This window comes from Solenopsis invicta, chromosome 4, assembly GCF_016802725.1.
Source record: "Solenopsis invicta isolate M01_SB chromosome 4, UNIL_Sinv_3.0, whole genome shotgun sequence".
NCBI lineage: Eukaryota > Metazoa > Arthropoda > Insecta > Hymenoptera > Formicidae > Solenopsis > Solenopsis invicta.
The window spans coordinates 13,247,591-13,268,968 of NC_052667.1; the positions used below are offsets into that span (position 1 = coordinate 13,247,591).

At 40.2% G+C, this 21,378-nt stretch overlaps 1 protein-coding gene across 1 annotated transcript; it reads left to right on the forward strand.

Annotated features, from left to right (window-relative positions):
• Positions 1-14,578: 14,578 nt before the first annotated feature.
• LOC120357592 lies at positions 14,579-18,922 on the forward strand. Its single transcript, XM_039448426.1, has one exon. The coding sequence runs from the start codon at positions 14,579-14,581 to the stop codon at positions 18,920-18,922; it is 4,344 nt and encodes a 1,447-aa protein (XP_039304360.1).
• The last annotated feature ends 2,456 nt before the right edge of the window (positions 18,923-21,378 follow it).

Consider the following 21,378-nt stretch of genomic DNA (forward strand, 5'->3'; position numbering starts at 1 on the left):
TTTTGATTGGGACAATGTTCAAGTTCTTGATGTTGAAAAGAATATTTTCAAACGGTTCACTTCAGAGATGCTATATATTAAATCTCAGAGAGAAAGTCTGAATTTACAAACAGACATGGACTTTCTCGACCACGCCTACTCAGCGATCTTAGACAGGTTGTGATCTTTCTGATACATATCGTTTATTATATCATGCTCATTTGTATTCGTGCGGTTGACGTGGAAACATTGACTATCTCCCCAATAAGCAAACAAACATTTCTGTGATGTTATTACAATGTTATTCAATAATATGTAACGTTTCCAAATATGTTGTATTTAACGTTGTAATCAACATCACTATGAACAAACTTTGACATTGATTTAGAGGTTTCTGTAACGTTGAAGTAACAATTACAATTAACATTTTGCTAACGTTCTTTTAACATTTTGATAATGTTTATTAAATATATAACATTACCCCTAACAGCACACTAATATTATATTAACATCTCAACAATATTTAATTTAAATATCAATATAAATATTTCTCTGAAATGTAAATATTAATCCGCCTAAAAAAGACATTAAAAATGTTAAAAAAGCGTTAAGTATATTTTTTTGCAATATATTATTAAAGTAACAAAATTCTTTGTAAAAATTCGTGAAATCCGCCTAAAATAAACATTAAAAATGTAAAAAAAAACGCCAAATATATTTTTTTAAATAAAAAACTAAATTAAACCAAACCAAAACTGCAATGAATGAAATCAAATATAATACCATCAAAAAGAAGTGAAATCAAAAATATTGAAAGTATATTTATTACCGATGGGTTGGAAATCTTTTGACTACGTTGCGATTGACCACCAGCCACTTACAGTGTTAAACAGTGGAAAAACTCTAGACACCGGTCGCTCTAAATGACTGTGATCAATCGCAACGTAGTCTAACGGGACACTCCCGTACCAATGAGCAGCAAATTATGTGACAGATATAATCAAAGATGGGTAAAATCTCTAGCAGCAGCGCTCTAGACGCGCCCGTTTTTTTTTTTATATAACTAATACCGTTAAAGTTATCTTTTATAACGATTTAGTAATAACGTTTTACAAGTAATAATTTTTCACCGCAGTAATAATAATTATAAAATAACGATAATCTTTACTAAGATTATTAGTGCAGAAAATGTCATATAAAGTTCATTTAAATGCACTAGCAAACTTATTAAATATTTATTCAAATTTAGATTCATTGTAAGCCTAAAATTTATTTAACAAAATCTTTTTGAAATACTATGTTTATACTTGTAATAAAATTTATTTTATAAAAGAAGAAATTTTATAGTAAGCAAATTGTTCACACATTGCTTCTTCATGCTTTATTCAGTAAAATCGATATTATTTAAACTTTGTATTCAATACGAAAATTTGGATTTTGCATAAAGCAATATAATCCACTTAAAAAATAGAAATGTTATGTCAAATAATAACTTCTATTGTTACCATAATAAAGTTAAAGAATGAATATCTTTTCAATTTAGACATAAAACGATGGTCATTTTGTTTTCCTTGTTATTTAAGGAGTAACAATAGTAAAATGAGCTGTGTGTGTGTATGTGTGCGTGTATGTTGACTTACGTCACACGCATGTGCACATACATATATACATATTAATTTAAAATATAACCTACACTTTAATCATTATTTACAAGACTTGTTAAATAATGATTAAATCAATTTTCAGTACTGGCAGTGATTGGAACATAGTTCTAATAATAACATTAATATTTAACAAAATTAATCCAAATTCTGATAAAAATGACGTTATAAAATGCAGTATGCTAAAAAATTATTAGAAAAATTATTAGGTAAATTTAACATAAAGATAAGCTTGTTGAATGTACAGAATAGTTTAGTTTAAATTTTTACAATATTTATCATTACATTTAATATTAATCGTCAAATAATATAATTTAAAAATCTCGTGATTTACTAGAGCATTACAAAAAATAATAAAACAGTACTTGTTAAGTTCTAAATAATTATTATTGTTATAAAAAATTATAACGTTATTACTAAATCGTTATAAAAGATAACTTTAACGGTATTAGTTATATAAAAGAAACGGGCGCGTTAAGTATGCTGCTGCTAGAGATTTTGCCCATCTTTGATTTTATCTGTCACATAATTTGCTACTTATTGGTACGGGAGTGTCCCGTTAGACCAGATTGCGATTGATCACAGTCATTTAGAACGACCGGTGTCTAGAGTTTTTCCACTGTTTAACACTGTAAGTGGCTGGTGGTCAATCGCAACGTGATCAAAAGATTTCCAGCCCATCGGTAATAAATATACTTTCAATATTTTTGATTTCACTTCTTTTTGATGGTATTATATTTGATTTCATTCATTACAGTTTTGGTTTGGTTTAATTTGGTTTTTTATTTAAAAAAATATACTTGGCGCTTTTTTACATTTTTAATGTCTTTTTAAGACGGATTTCACGAATTTTTGCAAAGAATTTTGTTACCTCAATAATATATTACAAAAAAATATACTTAGGGGTTTTTTTACATTTTTAATATTTTTTAAGTGAGTTTTTCTATCTGTATAAATAAAAACTACACGTACGGTACGAAAAAAAAAATAAGAACACTTTTATAATGCCATTTTATCCAAGCTATTGTTTCAGATTACTTAAACTTGATCGGTTTAGTTGTTATTGAAATCTAATAATCTTACATGCTTGGAAGTCTATGCTAAAATTATGTAGTAGAGATACTTCCACTGGTCTATTTTAAGAAATCATAAACTAATTTTAAGAAATCATAAACTAATCACAAAACGGTATGTGATGTTTCATGAATTTTTGGTAAATATTTTGTTACAGTAATAATATATCATAGACATAGTAAGGTTATATAGACACAAAAGAAAATGTATATGTTTTGTAAACAGTTGCAAAAGTAATTATCTGGACGCAAGGAAAAAAAAAGAACAAAAGTGTGCGGTAGAGAGCGAGGGAGAGCAATAGAGAGCGAAGGAGAACAGACGACAAAAAAGAAAGCAAGGGAGAGTGATAAAGAGGAAGGGATGAGGGCGTGGAAGAGTGGAGAGCGATGAAGAACGAGAAAGAGCAAAGAAGAGTAGTAGAGAGCGTAGGAAAGTAATAGAGAGGGAGGGAGAGTGAAGGAGAGCGAGGGTGGGGGAAGAAGAACGGTAAAGAACAAAAGAGAGCAAGGGAGAGCAAAAAAAGCAAGGGCGAACGGTAGAAAGCGATGGAAAGCAGTAGAGAGCGAGAGAGAGAGAGAGAGCGAAGGAAAGCGATAGAAAGCGTAGGAGAGCATAAGAAAGCGATAGAGAGAAAGGGAAAGTGAAGGAGAGCGAGGGAGGGCGAAAAAAAGTGGTAGAAAACGAGAGAGAACAGGGGGAGGAGAAAGAAAGTAAAGGCAAACGGTAAAAAGCGAGGGAGAGCAGTAGAGGGCGAGAAAACGCGGTAGAGAGCGAGAAAGAGCAGTAGAGGCCGAAGAAGAGCAGTAGAGAGCGAGGAAGAGCGGTAAAGAGCGTAAGAAAGCAATAGAGAGGGAGGAAGAGTGAAGGAGAGAGGGGGAGGGCAAAGGAGAGCGGTAGAGAAGAAGAGAGAGCAGGAGAAAGCGAAAGAAAGCAAGGGCGAACGGTAGAAAGCGAGGGAGAGCAGTAGAGGGCGAGAGAGAGCGGAAGAGAATAAGGGAGAGCGGTAGAGAATGAGAGAAAGAATGATAAAAACGAATGAAAGAGAGCGAGAGAGAATAAGAAAAAACGATAGACAACGAGAGAAAGCATGGGAGAGCGAGAGAAAGAGCGTAGAAGAACGGCAGAGAGCAAAAAAGAACGGTACAGATTGAGAGAATGGAAGAGAGAGAGAGGAGAGAGAGAGAGAGAGAGAGAGAGAGTCGAAGAACTAGAGCAAGCAAAGGAGAGAGTGAGAAACAGAGAGAGAGAGACCAAGTTTTTGAAATATTTTTTATATATATTCATATAGCTTTTCAAAATTACCGCCAAAGGGAACAATTCTGAAATTTTGCGAAGAGGAAGACGACGACGACGACGACGTATCTGAATGACATAAATCGGGCTAAAAAATACATGCATAATTCATATCTCAGAATCAAATGCACGTACGAGGATCATTCTTGTGTTATTGTGCTCGGAAAAAAATCGACATTTACCCCGCCCCCACATTCATTTTTTAATAATATTAATTTGTTTAAAAAGGACAACCATTTATTTGTAAAAAACTGAGTTCCTTCCTGTAAATGGTATACGGTAGCGTCTTTTATTTACTTGGTTAAAAAAAATTAAAAAAATATATACTTAACGCGAGGCGCTACCGCGTCTCTTAATATGGTTACACCACATAATTTCAATGCAAAACATTATTTTTGTAGCATTTTTAAAACATTTTTCGCAAAAAAATCTCGGGAATTTCTCTTGAAAATTTCCAAATGGCCACCCATCCAAGTCATGATCGCAGTAAACGTTGCTTGACTTTTGCGACTGTTGCAAACTGGATCCCTCATGATGATTTGTGATTACTTTATACTAATACGTGTGTATAACTATAGATTACGTAAATATATGTAGAAAAGATGAAACATAATGTATTTTATATTATCATACACGTTTACCCGATGATAATAAATAATCGACTGAATTTATTAATAATCTTCTTGCTATCGAACACTGTTGCACAATTTTTCGGCAACTGAAATCTGTTCAAAGAAACATACACTTTACTATCGCACAGCATGCATTTATCCGACGTTATTAAAAGCAATCAACCGTGATGTTATTGATGATTAAACATGGTTATACAATTTCATTGCAAAGCAACGCTTCAAAAACATTTAATGCAATATTATATAAGAACGTTGAAAAAACATTTGGAATAATATTATTAAAATGTTTCTTAAACATTTGGAAATATCATTATTTAGGTAATGTTTTAAAACCATTTTTATAACATTATATAAAAACGTTAAAAAAATATTTGGAACAACATTATTGAAACGTTTTTTAAACATTCGGAATTATCACATTATTAGATAATGTTTTAAAAACATGTACACAATATTATATAAGAACGTGGATAAAAGTCACAAGAAATCAATGTTTTAAAACGTTTATTTAATGTTCTTTATTTATTGGGTCTGTGCTATTCTATTTATTATATTTATTAGTTTTATTATTTCCGTTTTGATGACGTCTTTTTTTTAAATTTGTGTTAATTACGATGTAATGTCAATAAAAATTGGCTTGAATTGACAGTGCTGGTGAGTTGTCTGAATTTTTTATTTTATAACTTCCGAGGATTCGTGTTCATTGTCCACCACAAATTATGGCATGATCGCTCATATGTCTATCTTGGTGGTCAACATTGATGGACCATAATGTGGAAATTCTTGTACACAAAAAAGCGACTACACGGCGTGTCAATTTCTCGTCCTTGAGTCGGAGACAACGTATGCCGGGTTTAAACTGTGTGTTTCTCTTATTCAACGCGACCACCATGTCACACAACGGTCATTTTAATGGAATTTCATTGTTGAAAATGACTTCAAGGGAAGTCGAAACGCGTCCGATATTTGTATTCATATTTATGTACTGACAGTGAAATATATGTACTATTATTATTGACGCACCAACTACCGCGTTTGACTCGCATTTTCTACGTTTCATTCTCTAATTTTAATACTGCCGAGTCTATCTTAAATATTTTGATTTTTTTAGATTTTATACCGTTTTATAAAAAATTATACAAATGTTCCGAAAAATGATACAAAAAATCTGAGAAAAATTTTCACCAGGGGCTTGTACGTGTAACTCGGTCCTATTGTGGCGACTGGTTGGTTCCCCCTCTATCCGCCTAGTGAGTTAGAGTCTAGAGAAGCCAGGCACGTTCGTTGCCTGCTTGCGCCGTCGCTCACTTGTCTGAGTTAGTCGTAGTTACACACACTCTCTCGTCAGCTCTCGTTGAGCCTTCGCATCTTCGCGTTAAGTAGTGTTAATTTGTCATTATGTATTTCGGTTCTCATTAATTTGTGTTGTTGTTTAACAATCAGCGTACTCATTAAGCAAACACCCTAACGAACATTAAAATTATTGTGGCTAGTCCCCACAATTGGTGACCCCGACGTGATGTCGGCGTTCGCGTAGTGCGTGATAGAGAACATTCTCGCGAGGTCCTTTGCGTACCTTCCGCACAGAGGCGGGAGACACGCGACGGCTTTTCGTCTGTTTCAGATGAAATTGCAGCCTGTGCATGATGGTGACAAATAATTAGTGGTCCGGTTAAAACTTTTGTGCCATTTTTCAAGACCACGCGCCGGCCGGCATAATCATTTATGCAGCGGCACGCCATTGGGCGAGGCCATCAGAGACGATTCTCTATTTGACGAGGCCGTTACTGCCATAGTGTTTCTATGGACGTTCCGTGCAACGGATTTTCTTCCCTGGCGAGGTCGTTCCCGACTCATCGACTGGCCTCATTCGGTCCAGCAGCTCATTGTGGCTTTTACTACAGCCCATCGCAGCTCATTGCAGCTGTCGCAGGCGGCGAGATCTTCGAGATCTTCCTTGGCAACAGGCGTCCCGCGCCATTCGGAGAGATCCTAAGAGACGACGCGCCATTGGCTGAGGCCATTCCCGCTACTTCGATGCAGAGGCAGCCCGTCTACCGGGAAATCGTCCCCAGCAAGGTTGTTTCCTGTTCATTGGCAAGCCTCACCCAGTCCAGCGACTCACCGTGGATCTTTGCAGACAGCTAGACTTTCGTACTGTAACGTACTGTTTCATTTATCACATCAGGCGTGCGACAGCGCGTCTCCTGTAGCCGGCATTTCACATCGACCCCCGCGCGAAGTAATCGCATTGCAACGTCACTACATCGTTGCATTCATAGTGCGTGTATTAAATGCAAGACATTGCGTGTGCTTTTTGCGATGCTTCCGGTCATATTGCTTTTGCCGCCCTTCGCTATTCTCATAACGTTCTTGTGATCTCACATTTTTTCGTTTTATGCGCTCGTCACGAACTAACCGCCGTGTGAAAATAGCGTCTAGCAACGTCTCTGTCATTCACGTTTGTATTTAACCAGCGTTTTCAACGCAATTTCGTGCGTGCTTTACGATAATGCTCCCTGACATATCCGATGCTTCCGTGTAATATATCATTGCGCTCATTGTGTTGTGCCATCGTAGTGCTCTTTTGCCAATTCGCGTTTGACGTCACATTCGTTCTCGGCGTCCAAACCGCCATTTTTGTCACCATGTCTGATCTGCCGCGAGTGGAAACATATCGAGTTCCCAAAATTCCGCCATTTTGGAAGAGCGAGCCGGAAGCATGGTTTTTACAAGTCGAAGCATCCTTGCGCGTGGCAGGAATTACTGTAGATCGGACGAAAGCGGATTATTTATTAACCGGTGTCAGCACCGAAGTTGTTGCTGATTTGCTAAAGGCGGAATCGTCGCCCAACAATTTATTTGAGCGCCTCAAAGAGCGTATCCTCGCGGTGTATGCAACGTCGTCCGAATTTCGTTTGCGCAGCCCTCCTTAAAGGCCAAATGTTTGGTGATCAGAAACCGTCACATCTTCTGAATCACATGAAAAATCTTAATAATGTACAGTGCAGTCCAGCGGTTCTCAAATCTTTATTTATTGAACAATTGCCTGATTCTCATAAGGCGATTTTAACCGCGATTAATGAGCCAGACTTGCAAAAGCTTGCGGAAATCGCTGATAGAATTTCAGAAACTAGTAGACCTAGTACGTCAATAGCACCATTGGTCGCTTAATGATAAAACGGAGAACACCACACCTTCATCCGGCGTGGAAAAACAATTAAAGCTGATAACGAAACAGCTCGCGGCCCTTAATAAAGAAGTTTTCAAGTTGCGGCGTAACCGATTTTCGTCTCGAGATCGTTCTCCCGCGCGTGCGTCAGACGCAAAAAAGTCAGGCCTTTGTTTTATTCATAAGAAATACGGTGCGAAAGCGACATCCTGTCGCAAGCCATGTACGTGGCAAGATAAACCGGTAAAGCCGGAAAACTAAAGCCCTCTCCTCGCATGGAGACGGTCGCAGGAGACGGGGCAAACGAAAACCGTCTCAACATTTACGATCGCGTTACAGATCGTCAATTTCTTATTAACACAGGCGCGGAAATATCGCTTCTTCCTGCATCGCTTTCCGATAGAAAAAAACCCGTCGAATCTTAAACTGTTTGCAGCTAATAATTCCTTTATAAACACCTACGGCGAACGTCACCTTACGTTAAATCTTGGTCTTCAACGACCCATCACATGGAATTTTTGCATCGCAGCGGTACCTCATGCGATCATCGGTGTGGATTGTCTTAAACATTACCAACTCTTGGTAAATTTACACAAGCGCCGACTTATTGATACGAGCACTAAGTTCTTTTCTACATGCAAAATATGTTCCGTTCCGGTTACTAGAATCTCTACAGTTAACCGTGACTCTGCTTACGCAAGCATCTTTCTGGAATTTCCAGAAATTACAGGAGTTAGTCAATTAGTTCCTTCCGGAATTCGCGATGTGGAACACCACATTCTGACTACTGCTCCTTCCGTCGCAGAACGTCCTCGACATTTGGCGTCAGATAAACTGTCAGCGGCAAAAGGGGAATTCAAGCGCCTTGTAGAGCTAGGCATTTGTAGGCCTTCCAATAGCTCTCGGGCTTTACCAATTCATTTAGCCCGTAGCGGGGAATGGCGCATTTGTGGCGATTATTGCAGGTTAAATTCTATAACCGTGCCCGATAAATATCCAATCCCTTCCATGATTTCCCCGCAAATCTAGCAGGTAAAACGGTCTTTTCGGTCCTTGACCTTTTTAAAGCATACCACCAAATACCGGTGGCTAAAGAAGACGTGCCTAAGACGGCCGTCATTACCTCATTCGGGTTATTCGAATTTGTCTTCATGACATTTGGCTTGCGTAACGCAGCCCAGTCTTTCCAGCGTTACATTAATCGTGCTCTTAAAGACTTAGATTTCGTTTACGTGTATATCGATGATATTCTTATTGCTTCTTTATCCGAGGAAGAGCATAAGAATCATCTTCGCACGGTGTTTCAAAGGTTAAAAGAATACGGGTTATTTTTAAATCCTTCTAAATGTACACTAGGCGCGCATCAAGTAACTTTCTTAGGATACATGGTTAGCCGCGATGGCATTAAGCCGATACCTGAAAGAGTAGCCGCCATTCAAAACTTACCGAAACCACGTACCGTAGTCGAATTTTAGCTATTTTTAGGTGCGTTAAATTTTTATAGACGTAGCTTACCTCAAGCAGCGCGCGTCCAAGCTCCACTTCACGTTTACCTTAAGGATTTGCGTAAGAATGATAAACGCGAGATAACATGGACTTCTGATGCTGAAAATGTGTTTGTTTCAGCTAAATCACAACTGGCTAACGCAGCTTTCCTAGCGCATCCGTCCGCTAATTCCGAGACTCGATTAGTGACTGATGCCTCAGACTCGCGATGGGGACGGTCCTCGAGCAAAAATATAACAACACGTGGAAACCTTTATCTTTTTTCTCTAAAAAGTTCACTAAGCCTCAGCTTAGTTACAGCGCATATGATCGCGAACTTACTGCGATTTATGAATCGATTAAGTTCTTTCGACACTTCCTTGAAGGTCGAGACTTTAAGATCTTAACAGATCACAAACCTTTAATCTATGCTTTTAAACAACGCTCGGATAAAGCCTTTCCGAGGCAACTACAACAGTTATCGTTCATTGCTCAATTTTCCACTAACATTGATTACCTTCCTGGTCCCGATAACGTGGTAGCAGACGGTCTGTCGCGTATCGAAGCTCTTCGATTACTCACCGAGTTTAAATTAATTGATCTTGCCGCACGGCAAAAGGAGGATGGCGAGCTTAAAAATTTATTAGCCTCTGATACGTCTTCCCTCAAACTAAAAAAATTTATCTGCGGTGATCCTAACACAGAGCTCTACTGCGAACTGTCTGGAGATTCTATTCGTCCGTACATTTCAGAATCTCTTAGAAGACAAGTTTTTGAACTCTTCCACAATATTGCCCATCCGAAAGCTAAGGTCACAGACCGCATTATACGTCAGCGATACATCTGGCATAACCTACATCGTGACGTCACTAAGTGGGCATGAATGCGTAGACTGTCAAAAGTCTAAAATTTTGCGTCATGTCAAACAAATTCCTGTTCCTTTCGTCGCTCCCGACGGACGCTTTGAGCATGTTCATTTAGATATTATTGGTCCTCTATCTCTGGTTAATGGCTATAGATATTGTCTTACCCTTATATATAGATTTTCTCGTTGGCCCGAAGCTATTCCAATTAGCGATATCACGGCCGATACAATTGCTAAAATTTTTTATGATCATTGGATTGTTCGGTTCGGTTCTCCAAAAATTCTAACTACCAACCAAGGAGCTCAATTTGAGTGTCAGCTTTTCACAGCGTTATTATCTTTTATTGGTTGCAAACGCATTCGTATGACCACATACCAACCGCAATCGAATGGTATGATCGAGCGGTGGCGTCGCTCTTTGAAAGCAGCGTTAATGTGTCATAATTCGGAAAATTGGGTTAACACCCTTCCAACCGTTCTTCTTGGTCTGCGAACTCACATTCGATTAGATACTCAGGCTTCTCCAGCCGAATTTTTATACGGCACCACGCTTAGAGTGCCCGGAGAATTTTTCTTCCAGGAAGATTTTACTCCAGATCCTCAGATTTTTATCAATAATTTTAGGGAATATATGCGTCAGGTCAAACCAGTTCCCGTAACTCACCATTATAAAAGATGCTTTTTTTTCTTTAAAGAACTGAGCTTTTGCTCTCACGTTTTTCTCCGCCACGATGTGGTTAAAAAACCTTTGGAACGGCCGTATTCTGGTCCTTTCAAGGTTATCCAACGGAATACCGACAAGGTTTATACGATTGAAATTAATAATCGAGTAAGCGTCTCGGTGGAACGGTTAAAACCCGCACACTTCTTATTAGATAATGTTAGCGAAACTTCTTCCGCAAATTTCCCTGCAACTTCAACTCAATCTAACGATCATTCCCTCACGGTAGAACGTCAACCGAGTTCAATTAAGACTTATCCCGCAGAAAAAACGCGTGCAATTTAATTTAACTAAATAGTTATATAACTCTTTTTATTTTATATCCTTGATATACAGCGTTTCTCCGAAACTTTTTGTACTTAGCCGTTAAGTCTAACATTACCCACATAGCACGTAATATTGCAGTGATATCATAGCAATATCACTTTTACATTGCAATATTACAAATGAAATATTGCAGAAATATCACGAAATATTACTGTGATATCACAGTAATATCAAAATGTCCGCGAAAACGCATCACAGTAATATTACTGTGATATTTCATAGTAATATTACTGTCATATTTCACAATATTTCTGTGATGTTTATGTGATATTTAAATAATATTGCAAAAAATTAAATAAATAAATTATTTCAATTTATTTTATTTTTATTGTTATTCTTAATATTATTTTCATATCGTTACATGTAATATATATTAAACATAAAAAAATAATTATATTTATTAAAACAGAATACAATAATGTAAACGTAATAAATGTTTAATTTACAAAAAAAATCTCTTGTATCCTTTTTCATTTTTGTTAAAAAAGATTCAATTTGAATTATAATTTTAATTTATGTTCAAGATTAAATAACAATACAAAATATTATTTACATGTAAAAATATAAAATTTTATATGGAACAGCGTTCCACACGTACCCCTTAAAAAAAAATTGATAAACTTGTTTCAATAAACTGATTACTGATCAGTAACTGACAAAATATAATCAGTTACTGATCAGTAATCAGTTTATTGAAACAAGTTTATCAACTTTTTTTTCAAGGGACGTTACATTGGAAAAAAATTAGAACAAGTATTCGTTTCCAAATTACAAGCAACAATTTTCTTTAAAATCTCACTGAAGTGTGAGCTAGTGAGTCGTGGTGAGTCGGCCCGGGCGGCCGCAGTGGCGTCTAGATATAATACCTGAGGCTGCACTTGACTCACGAGAAGGTCTCCAGCGGCGCGGCCACCTAGCGGTGGTGCCAGCACTCACTTGTTTGCGTGGAGTCTTATACACACGGCGGGACCGCATAGCGGCTGTGTACGTGCTCGCTTGTTTCGTCGTATGTTGTGAGGGTCGGTCACCGAGCCGCAACATTATATACATACATATAATTAATGAACATTGTAAAATATCTAATTAATGATAGAATATATATAATCATATTTTTTAATAGAGTTGAAAAAAAAGTGAAATCTAAAGAAAAATTTGTTGGAAATTTAATATTTTAATTAACTTGAAAAACCTTTTACTGTGGTGTATAATAGTCTAATCAATATTAATGAACAAACTATTTCACAAAATAATGTACCGAGCAGTAAATATTAAATAACGTAAAAATGTATATTTTTTTAAAAACTTCTTAATATACTTTGAAATATTTATTGTCAAGTGAATAATAAATGTGTATTAACAAAACTTTTTGTAAACATTTTTTGTTTTAATTCCTCATGATAAAAATTTTTAAAAATTAAAATTGTTTGGGAAAAGCGTAATACGCGAACACGAGTCACCCGCTACTGCGAGCGATCGATATCGATCCTTTATCACGCGAGGGCACCACCTTACGACGGTGTCCTGCGCAAGCCCCCTCTGGGCGTCCGGGAGCGCTCGAACGGAAGCAGGCGTTTTGCCTCTCAGATAGATAGAGATTCGCAAGACTCCTAATCGTACGGCCATGACTGCCGGTTAATTAAATCTCCAATCTCATATTAAACTCACACGACCGTGTCTGTCGGTGTACCAAGTACCTCAGAGTACTTCCTTTAAAACTGTGCCTGTAGTGTCTAAGTGGCATTAAAGCAATTTGTGAACTTTAACGGTTTGTGTATTTCATTGCTCCGATTCTCACAGTCCAAAATCCTTCAATCACGCGTCAATTAAGTGCGCACTCTTAACAAAAGAATTGGTCCTTCGAGCCGGATTTGTTGAGAATCGGATAGACTGTGGACCGCAATCCGATCACACTTGTGAATTATCGGCCCGTTTCACTGCGGCATAGAAAAGTTGGTGATCACGTGATCGCCGAGATTCGGCAACATGATCGGCAGCCGTTCCGCTCACGCGTGCTCTGTGCATATGACTCTTGTGCATTGACCTTGATAATTTACGCGTGCTAGAGATGCAGTGTATCATATCCCGTGCGTACAAGTGACAAAGCAGTACACAGGCGTGATCTAATGCTCTGTGAATCACGTGACTCCCTAGAACGGCGCGTGAACCGCGCTGCGTGCTACACACGTGATTAACGATTTCTATCGTCTACGCGTGTAGACAGTGCACCGCACTCAGACTTTGGGTCGGTGCGTTGCACCTGACTTTGTGCATATTGGCGATCAACGCTTTATACAAGCTCGATCAAGCGCTCTGCTTATCACGTGACTTTCAAATATCGGAGCGTGAGCAGTGCCGCGCGTCGGAAAACGCCGCGTGGTGCGTACATGAGCAGCGAGTTCGGCAAGCGTGCTCCAGCGTTTACTCCAGGAGTACCAGGGCCGAGTGGATCGACACGGGTTCCCGTGTCAGACATATTGTCTTGCTCGTATTTGCGCAAGCATTATGGAGCGGCTATTAGCAGAACAAGAAGACGTTCTCTATCAGATTGCGAGGACGGTCGACAACTTCAAGAAGTTGGGGCAAGGCAATTTTACTACATCCGTCACGCGGAACCGGATGTCCATTTTGGAGAAGCAGTGGACTCAGTGCCAAAAGCTACATGCGGACCTCAAGGCGGCAGTCAAGCCAGCGGAGCGAGATGAATGGCCGTATTTCAGTGAGGAGCAATTTCGGAAGGCGACGGAGGACTACTACGAAGCGTCTGACTATCTGAGCAAAGTATTAGAGAGGTTGACGAGACCTACCGCTCATGTAACCGCAAGTAGTACTTTAGATTTAAGCTCGGGTCCGCCAAACTCAATCCCGTTGCCGCGAATAGAACTTCCTAAGTTTTCCGGTCAGTATACGGAGTGGGTCAATTTTCGGGATATTTTTGAGTCGATTGTGATAAAAAATGAAGGCCTCACAAACGTGCAGCGTCTGCATTATTTAAAGTCGAGTCTGACTGGCGAGGCTCGCATTGTTATTAAAAATATTTCCGTTACCGACGCGAATTATGAGTTAGCATGGGGAGCCGTGAAAGAACGGTACGAAAATACCCGCGCGATTGTTTCTTCTTATCTGAATACTATCCTAGAAGCTACTCCGATGAAGGCTGATTCCGTCTCCGAATTGAAACGCGTGCATGATAGTATTAATGATGCGGTCCTTGCGTTACGTAGTCTCGAGAGAAATTGCGTCGATGATTTCGTGGTTGCCATCCTGTCCAGGAAACTTGATGTGAATACCCGCACTGAGTGGGAAATCAGCTTGGGCAATAAATGAGAGCCAGCTTCCTTTAACGAACTGAGCACATTTTTTGTTGGCAGAATGCTGACTCTGAATGCAGCGGGAGATACTCGCAGTTCAAATAATAGTAAAACAAATCGCTCAGCAGCCACCAAGTCGTTGACGGCTGCCATCTCTAATGTTAAATGTTTATACTGTGCGGGCTCGCACCTTTTGTTTCAATGCGCTCAGTTTAAATCCTTATCCACGGAGCAGAGAAAGAATGTTGCGCGGCAGCACCGTTGCTGCTATAATTGTTTGACCAAAGGCCATTATCCGCGCGACTGTAAATCGCGGGGCCGCTGTGCACGTTGCCAACGCAAACATCATACGCTTCTGCATGACGACGATATCAGCGGGGGACAAACGACAATGGGTGCTCCTGCTATAGCGAGCACATCCAGTGTAAATACAGTAAATGACGCCCCCTCTAAATCAAGTCTTTCAGCAAGGGTAACAACTCCTTCACGTTCCCTCCTGGTCAAGGGTACTGTACTACTCGCAACTGCACGAATCTTTGTACGTACTGATGGAGCTCGTTGTATAAACCTTCGAGGCATGATTGATACGGGCGCTGAGGCTACATTTATCACTGAAAGGGCTGTTCAAGTCTTAAAAGCAAAGCGTATTAAAGTATATTACACTGTCACTGGCATGGGTGATCTACAGGCTGGGGTCGTTACTCATGCAGTTAAGCTCCATTTAAGTGAGGGTATACAGTCGAGTACTACAGTTACAGTGATCGCGTTTATCCTCCCTGTACTTACTTCTTATGCTCCAAGAAGTCCTGTTGATTTACTTGCGCATCCTCATTTGCAGAATTTAAAATTTGCGGATTCTGATCCATTCAGTGATGAACCTATCGATTTACTGATAGGACTTGACTATTATAAGGCCGTAACAATGGATGGATCCCGCCGAGGACCGAGCTCTGATCTTATGGCGAAACCTACTATCTTTGGCTGGGTTGTCTTCGGCCCGTGCAACGACACTTCTGAAGGAAATCCTAGGTCGGTGTCCTCGTTACGCTGCTCTAGCTCTCCTGGAACGGATGCACTGATGAGGCAGTTTTGGGAGATAGAGGAAGTCTCGGTTTCTAATCCCCTCACTGAAGAGAAAGTCGAGTGCGAAAGGCACTTCGCATCTACACATTCTCGTTTGTCAAGCGGACGCTATCAGGTTCGCTTACCTTTTCGGACCGATTACTTGAATAAGGTCGGTCGCTCCTTTCACGTCGCTTCTGGTGCCTTTGATAGGTTAGAGCGACGTCTAGCTCGCGATAGTGCATTGTCTGCCAGCTATCGTGGCTTTCTTTCTGAGTATGAGCAAATGGGTCACATGACCCGTGTAAACCCGAACGAGGTCATTAATAATAATTCGTTATATCTGCCTCACCATCCAGTGGTGAAGGCGAGCAGTACTTCCCCTGTACGGGTTGTATTCAACGCCTCGAGTCCCATGGACAACGGGCATTCATTAAATGATCTGTTGCTTACTGAACCTAAGCTGCAGTCAGATCTTTGCTCTATCATTATGCGCTGGCGAACTCATCGCTTCGTTTTCGTCGCTGACGTCGCAAAGATGTTTAGACAAATTATGATTCATCCGTTAGATACTGACTTTCAGAGGATATTGTGGCGTCCTAGTTCAGGCCAGCCGATCCATCATTACCGTTTAATCACCGTCACGTACGGTACCGCCTCGGCGCCTTATTTATCCATGCGCGTCCTGCGACAATTATGCGAGGACGAGGGATCTGCATTCCCGCTGGCTGTGTCTATACTCAATAATTCCATCTATGTAGATGACGTGTTGTTTGGGACAGACAGTGTGTCCGCCATACAATCCACACGTCAGCAGTTGAATGCCTTGTTATTGAAAGGAGGTTTTCACCTTCGTAAATGGACGTCAAACTATGACGAATTGTTGTCGGAGATACTAGTGTCGGATCGACTGGAGGACAATAGTGTCGAATTTGACGAGGACTCCTCCTTCAAGGTTTTAGGAATTTCGTGGAGTCCTATACTTGATCGATTCCATTTCAGGATACAAATTCCGGAGTTTCCGGTGATCTCGAAACGTAGCGTGCTATCCGCCATTTCGCGGTTCTTTGATCCACTGGGTTGGATTGCCTCTGTGGTAATCACCGCTAAAATTTTCATGCAGGAACTATGGCTGCGTAAGGTTGATTGGGATAGCCTGCTCTCGAGTGATCTAGAGGAACGATGGACTGAGTATTCTCACAGTCTGACAGATCTCAAAGAGATTTCGATCCCAAGGTGGACGAATCAAAGCAACTCCGATCTGGGTATCGAGTTGCATGGATTTGCGGATGCTTCAACACGGGCCTATGCGGCCGTTGTATACATTCGCATTATTCACACTCGAAGCAGCTTTGGAGTAACACTCTTAGCCTGTAAATCTAAGGTCGCTCCTATTAAAACAGTTAGCGTTCCCAGGTTAGAGCTGTGTGCAGCTACCTTACTAGCTCGTTTTCTTAAAAATATTGTTAGTACTTTAAGGTTAAGTTCAGTACCAGTATACTGCTGGTCAGATTCCATGATCACACTTGCTTGGATTAAGCAGCACCCCAATACCTGGAAGACTTTCATATCCAATAGGGTATCAGAAATCCAGACAAGCTTGCCGCAAGCTCAGTGGCTATTTGTCGGGTCTAAAGAAAATCCCGCAGACTGTGCGTCGCGCGGCATCAGCGTTCAGGAGTTGAAGTCGCACTCGTTGTGGTGGAGTGGGCCTCAATGGCTGCAGTCACCCTCGACTGTGTGGTCGGAACAGCCCTCCTCCCTTCGATCGGACGGAAACATGGAACGACGTAGCGTTCCAGTTTATTTAGCTCAGCGGGGCGCGGCAAGGTGGGATCTTTCCGAGCAAGTTTCCAGTTGGCCTAAGTTGTTGCGGATCATGGCCTATTGCCTATTGTTCGTTCATAAGGTTCGACAGCGCCTTAGAAGGGCGGATAGTGATCAATTAGGTACGTTATATGTGTTGAGTGACGCTATCAGACAGGCTCGTAGTTTTTGGATTGCGTACGTACAAAAGATTAACTTTTCGAATGAGATCCAGGCAATAAAACGTGGTGAGGGCCCGTCTAAATCTAGTCCCTTGAAAAATCTAAACCCGTTTTTGGACACGAAGGATAACCTTTGTGTCGGGGGACGTCTCTGCCGGGCGTCCCTCTCTTACGATGAGAGACATCCCATCATACTACCGAGGCATCGCATATCGGAGCTGATTGTTGCGCAGGCACACGATCGAACGCTTCAAGGTGGGACACAGTTGACGTTAGGAGTTTTACGCCAACAGTACTGGATTCTAAATGCTAGAAACCTTGTAAAACATCACATTCACAGGTGTGTTGTTTGTGTCCGCCACAGAGCTATTCCGATATTGCAGCAAATGGGTGATCTGCCGGACGTTCGAATAAACCCTTCTCGTCCGTTTCAACATACCGGCGTAGACTATGCCGGTCCTTTTCATGTCCTTCCGATAGTAGGACGTGGCCAGCGGACACACAAGGCTTATGTGGTTGTGTTCGTTTGTTTGGCCACTAGGGCCATACACTTGGAACTGGCCAATGATTATACCAGCGATGGGTTTTTGGCCGCATTTAGAAGATTTACCTCTCGTAGGGGTCTTCCGGTGTCATTATTCAGTGATAATGGGACCAATTTTCAGGGTGCCGAAAAGGAATTGCGCAATGCGTTCAGAGCTCTGTCGCGTGATCCTGATCTCGTCGCGTATTTAGCCTCCGACGGCATCACTTGGAGATTTATACCGCCCTCCGCCCCACATTTTGGAGGAATGTGGGAAGCGGGCGTAAAGTCCGTTAAGCACCATTTACGGCGTGTAATTGGTGCTTACACGCTTTCAAATGAGGAGTTCACTACATTACTAACTCAAGTGGAGTCGTGTCTAAATTCTAGACCTATAGCTCCCTTGTCCGATGATCCCTCCGATCTCTCACCTTTGACTCCTGCCCATTTCTTAATAGGTACCTCGCTGATTGCGACGCCTGAGGAGTCCGTATTGGATTTGAGGGAAACGCGACTCAATCGTTGGCAGCGTGTACAGCGGATGCACGAGCAGTTTTGGCGGATATGGTCGCGAGATTATCTCCACATGTTACAGCAGCGCTATAAGTGGCGTCAGAAATCGACTAGTTTGAAAGTCGATGATCTAGTATTAGTTCAAAACCCGTTGCTACCGCCGACGAAATGGGAGCTTGGGAGAGTAGTAAAAATCTATCCTGACCCTCAAGGTCTCGTTAGGGTAGTGGATGTAAGGACGCTTTCGAATACAAGAAGGCGTGCCGTTAACCGGCTATGCAAGCTTCCTATCGAAATTAATGCGGAGTTGCCGCAGTAGAGCTCCCATGGCGGGCGGCGATAGCATCTCAATTTGTTTATCTCATGCGTTGTAACTAATCTTTATATTCACAGTTCATTGCGTCGTTATTAATTTGTATTATTGTTTAGCTTTATCAACTAATATTACTACACTAAGTTCTATTTAGCGTGATGCTTGGTCTCCCGGGTATATCATCGTTTCGTACTATCAGTACGAGGCGAGCGGCATGTTTGGGAAAAGCGTAATACGCGAACACGAGTCACCCGCTACTGCGAGCGATCGATATCGATCCTTTATCACGCGAGGGCACCACCTTACGACAGTGTCCTGCGCAAGCCCCCTCTGGGCGTCCGGGAGCGCTTGAGCGGAAGCAGGCGTTTTGCCTCTCAGATAGATAGAGATTCGCAAGACTCCTAATCGTACGGCCATGACTGCCGGTTAATTAAATCTCTAATCTCATATTAAACTCACACGACCGTGTCTGTCGGTGTACCAAGTACCTCAGAGTACTTCCTTTAAAACTGTGCCTGTAGTGTCTAAGTGGCATTAAAGCAATTTGTGAACTTTAACGGTTTGTGTATTTCATTGCTCCGATTCTCACAGTCCAAAATCCTTCAATTACGCATCGATTAAGTGCGCACTCCTAACAAAAATCAATTTTGTGCTCCTGTAAAAATTACAAATGACAATAAGATAAATACAAATGTTTTTCTGTAATTTTTTAATAAAATCATTATTGATCGAGTTGTAAAGCAACAATTAAATTGATAGATTACATAGAAGAGCGTACATTATAGTTTATACATATATACAGTTTAAGGAATAAACTAAGTAAATATCTAAACTAATAATAAATTTATAATTAATTTTTTTTCTTAACATTTACTTTTATTCCACGAAAGGGCAAAGACATTATTATTTTATTTGTAAGTTGATTTCTTCTATAGGATACCGAAATTACCAAGAATATTAAGGATACTAAAAATATCGAAATTAATCAAAGAGATAGTGACGTTGCATTAATAAGACATAATAAAAACGTGGTTTGACATTACCTTGTTCTTTGAAATTAAATATTGCAACAATATATTGCAATGATATCATTGGAATATTTTAATGTTATTATCACTGTGTAATATCACAATAATATTTCTGTGACATTTCTGTGATATCAGTGGAATATTTCAATGTCATTATCACTGTGTAATATCACAGTAATATTTCTGTGATATTTCACAGTAATATGTAATATTTCTGTGATATTGCAATGATTTTGTGATATCACAGAAATATTACGTGCTATGTGGGTAGTTTTAACTGTATTAGTTTGTATGCCCTGCGCTACAACTATATTGTAATCCTTTAGTTAGCGTTTAAACTCATACTTTTGTGGCGACGGAAGTGGAGTTTGTTCTGTAATACAAGGGGGACAGTCATAGAGGCAGCACCGTCGACCCTTCTCTTTTCCGCTCTAATCCCCTTGTCATCAAATTAAATAATATGTTTATAAGGTTATAGTCTCCGTTGGACACCGTTGAATTCGTTGTTTATTCCAGTTTATTTTTTCATATTCTTTTGTAACAAAGCAGTTATTGGCGATCTGTTGGACCTGTGACGACTGTAAAATTAGAGCAAAGAATTTGTAGCGACTAATTGAAAGATAATATATATGTATATATACAGGGTAGTCAAAAAGTATCGGACCCTCCCAATATTTCCGTTCCCTTGCATTTTACAAGAAAATGTTTCAGACAAAAGTTGTAGGGTTTAAAAAGATCTATTTACTGATCTTATCAGTTTGACCTTGGATGGCGTCGCCAAGGTCAGATCAAAATTACATTAACTTTTTTAAATGGAACACCTAACTTTTTATTGCATATTCTTGTAGCTTATCTCGAGACCTTTCCAAAACACTACAAGAAAGTTTATTTTCGTTGAGTACTTTCCGAGTTGTGAGGCTTGAAAGCTACAGTGTACTGTAGTGTGGGTCCAGCCAGTTAAGGCAAGAGTGGCCGGACACACGCCACACTTGCCTTAACTGGCCGGACACACGCCACACTTGCCTTAACTGGCCGGACCCACACGCCACTCTTGCCTTAACTGGCTGGACCCGCACTACAGTACACTGTAGCTTTCAAGCCTCACAACTCGGAAAGTACTCAACGAAAATAAACTTTCTTGTAGTGTTTTGGAAAGGTCTCGAGATAAGCTACAAGAATATGCAATAAAAAGTTAGATGTTCCATTTAAAAAAGTTAATGTAATTTCGATCTGACCTTGTTGACGCCATCCAAGGTCAAACTGATAAGATCAGTAAATAGATCTTTTTAAACCCTACAACTTTTGTCTGAAACATTTTCTTGTAAAATGCAAGGGAACGGAAATATTGGGGGGTCCGATACTTTTTGACTACCCTGTATATATTGTGACGTGGCAGGTTTAGCTGCCTCGCCACTCCACCTTCCGCCTAAGCGT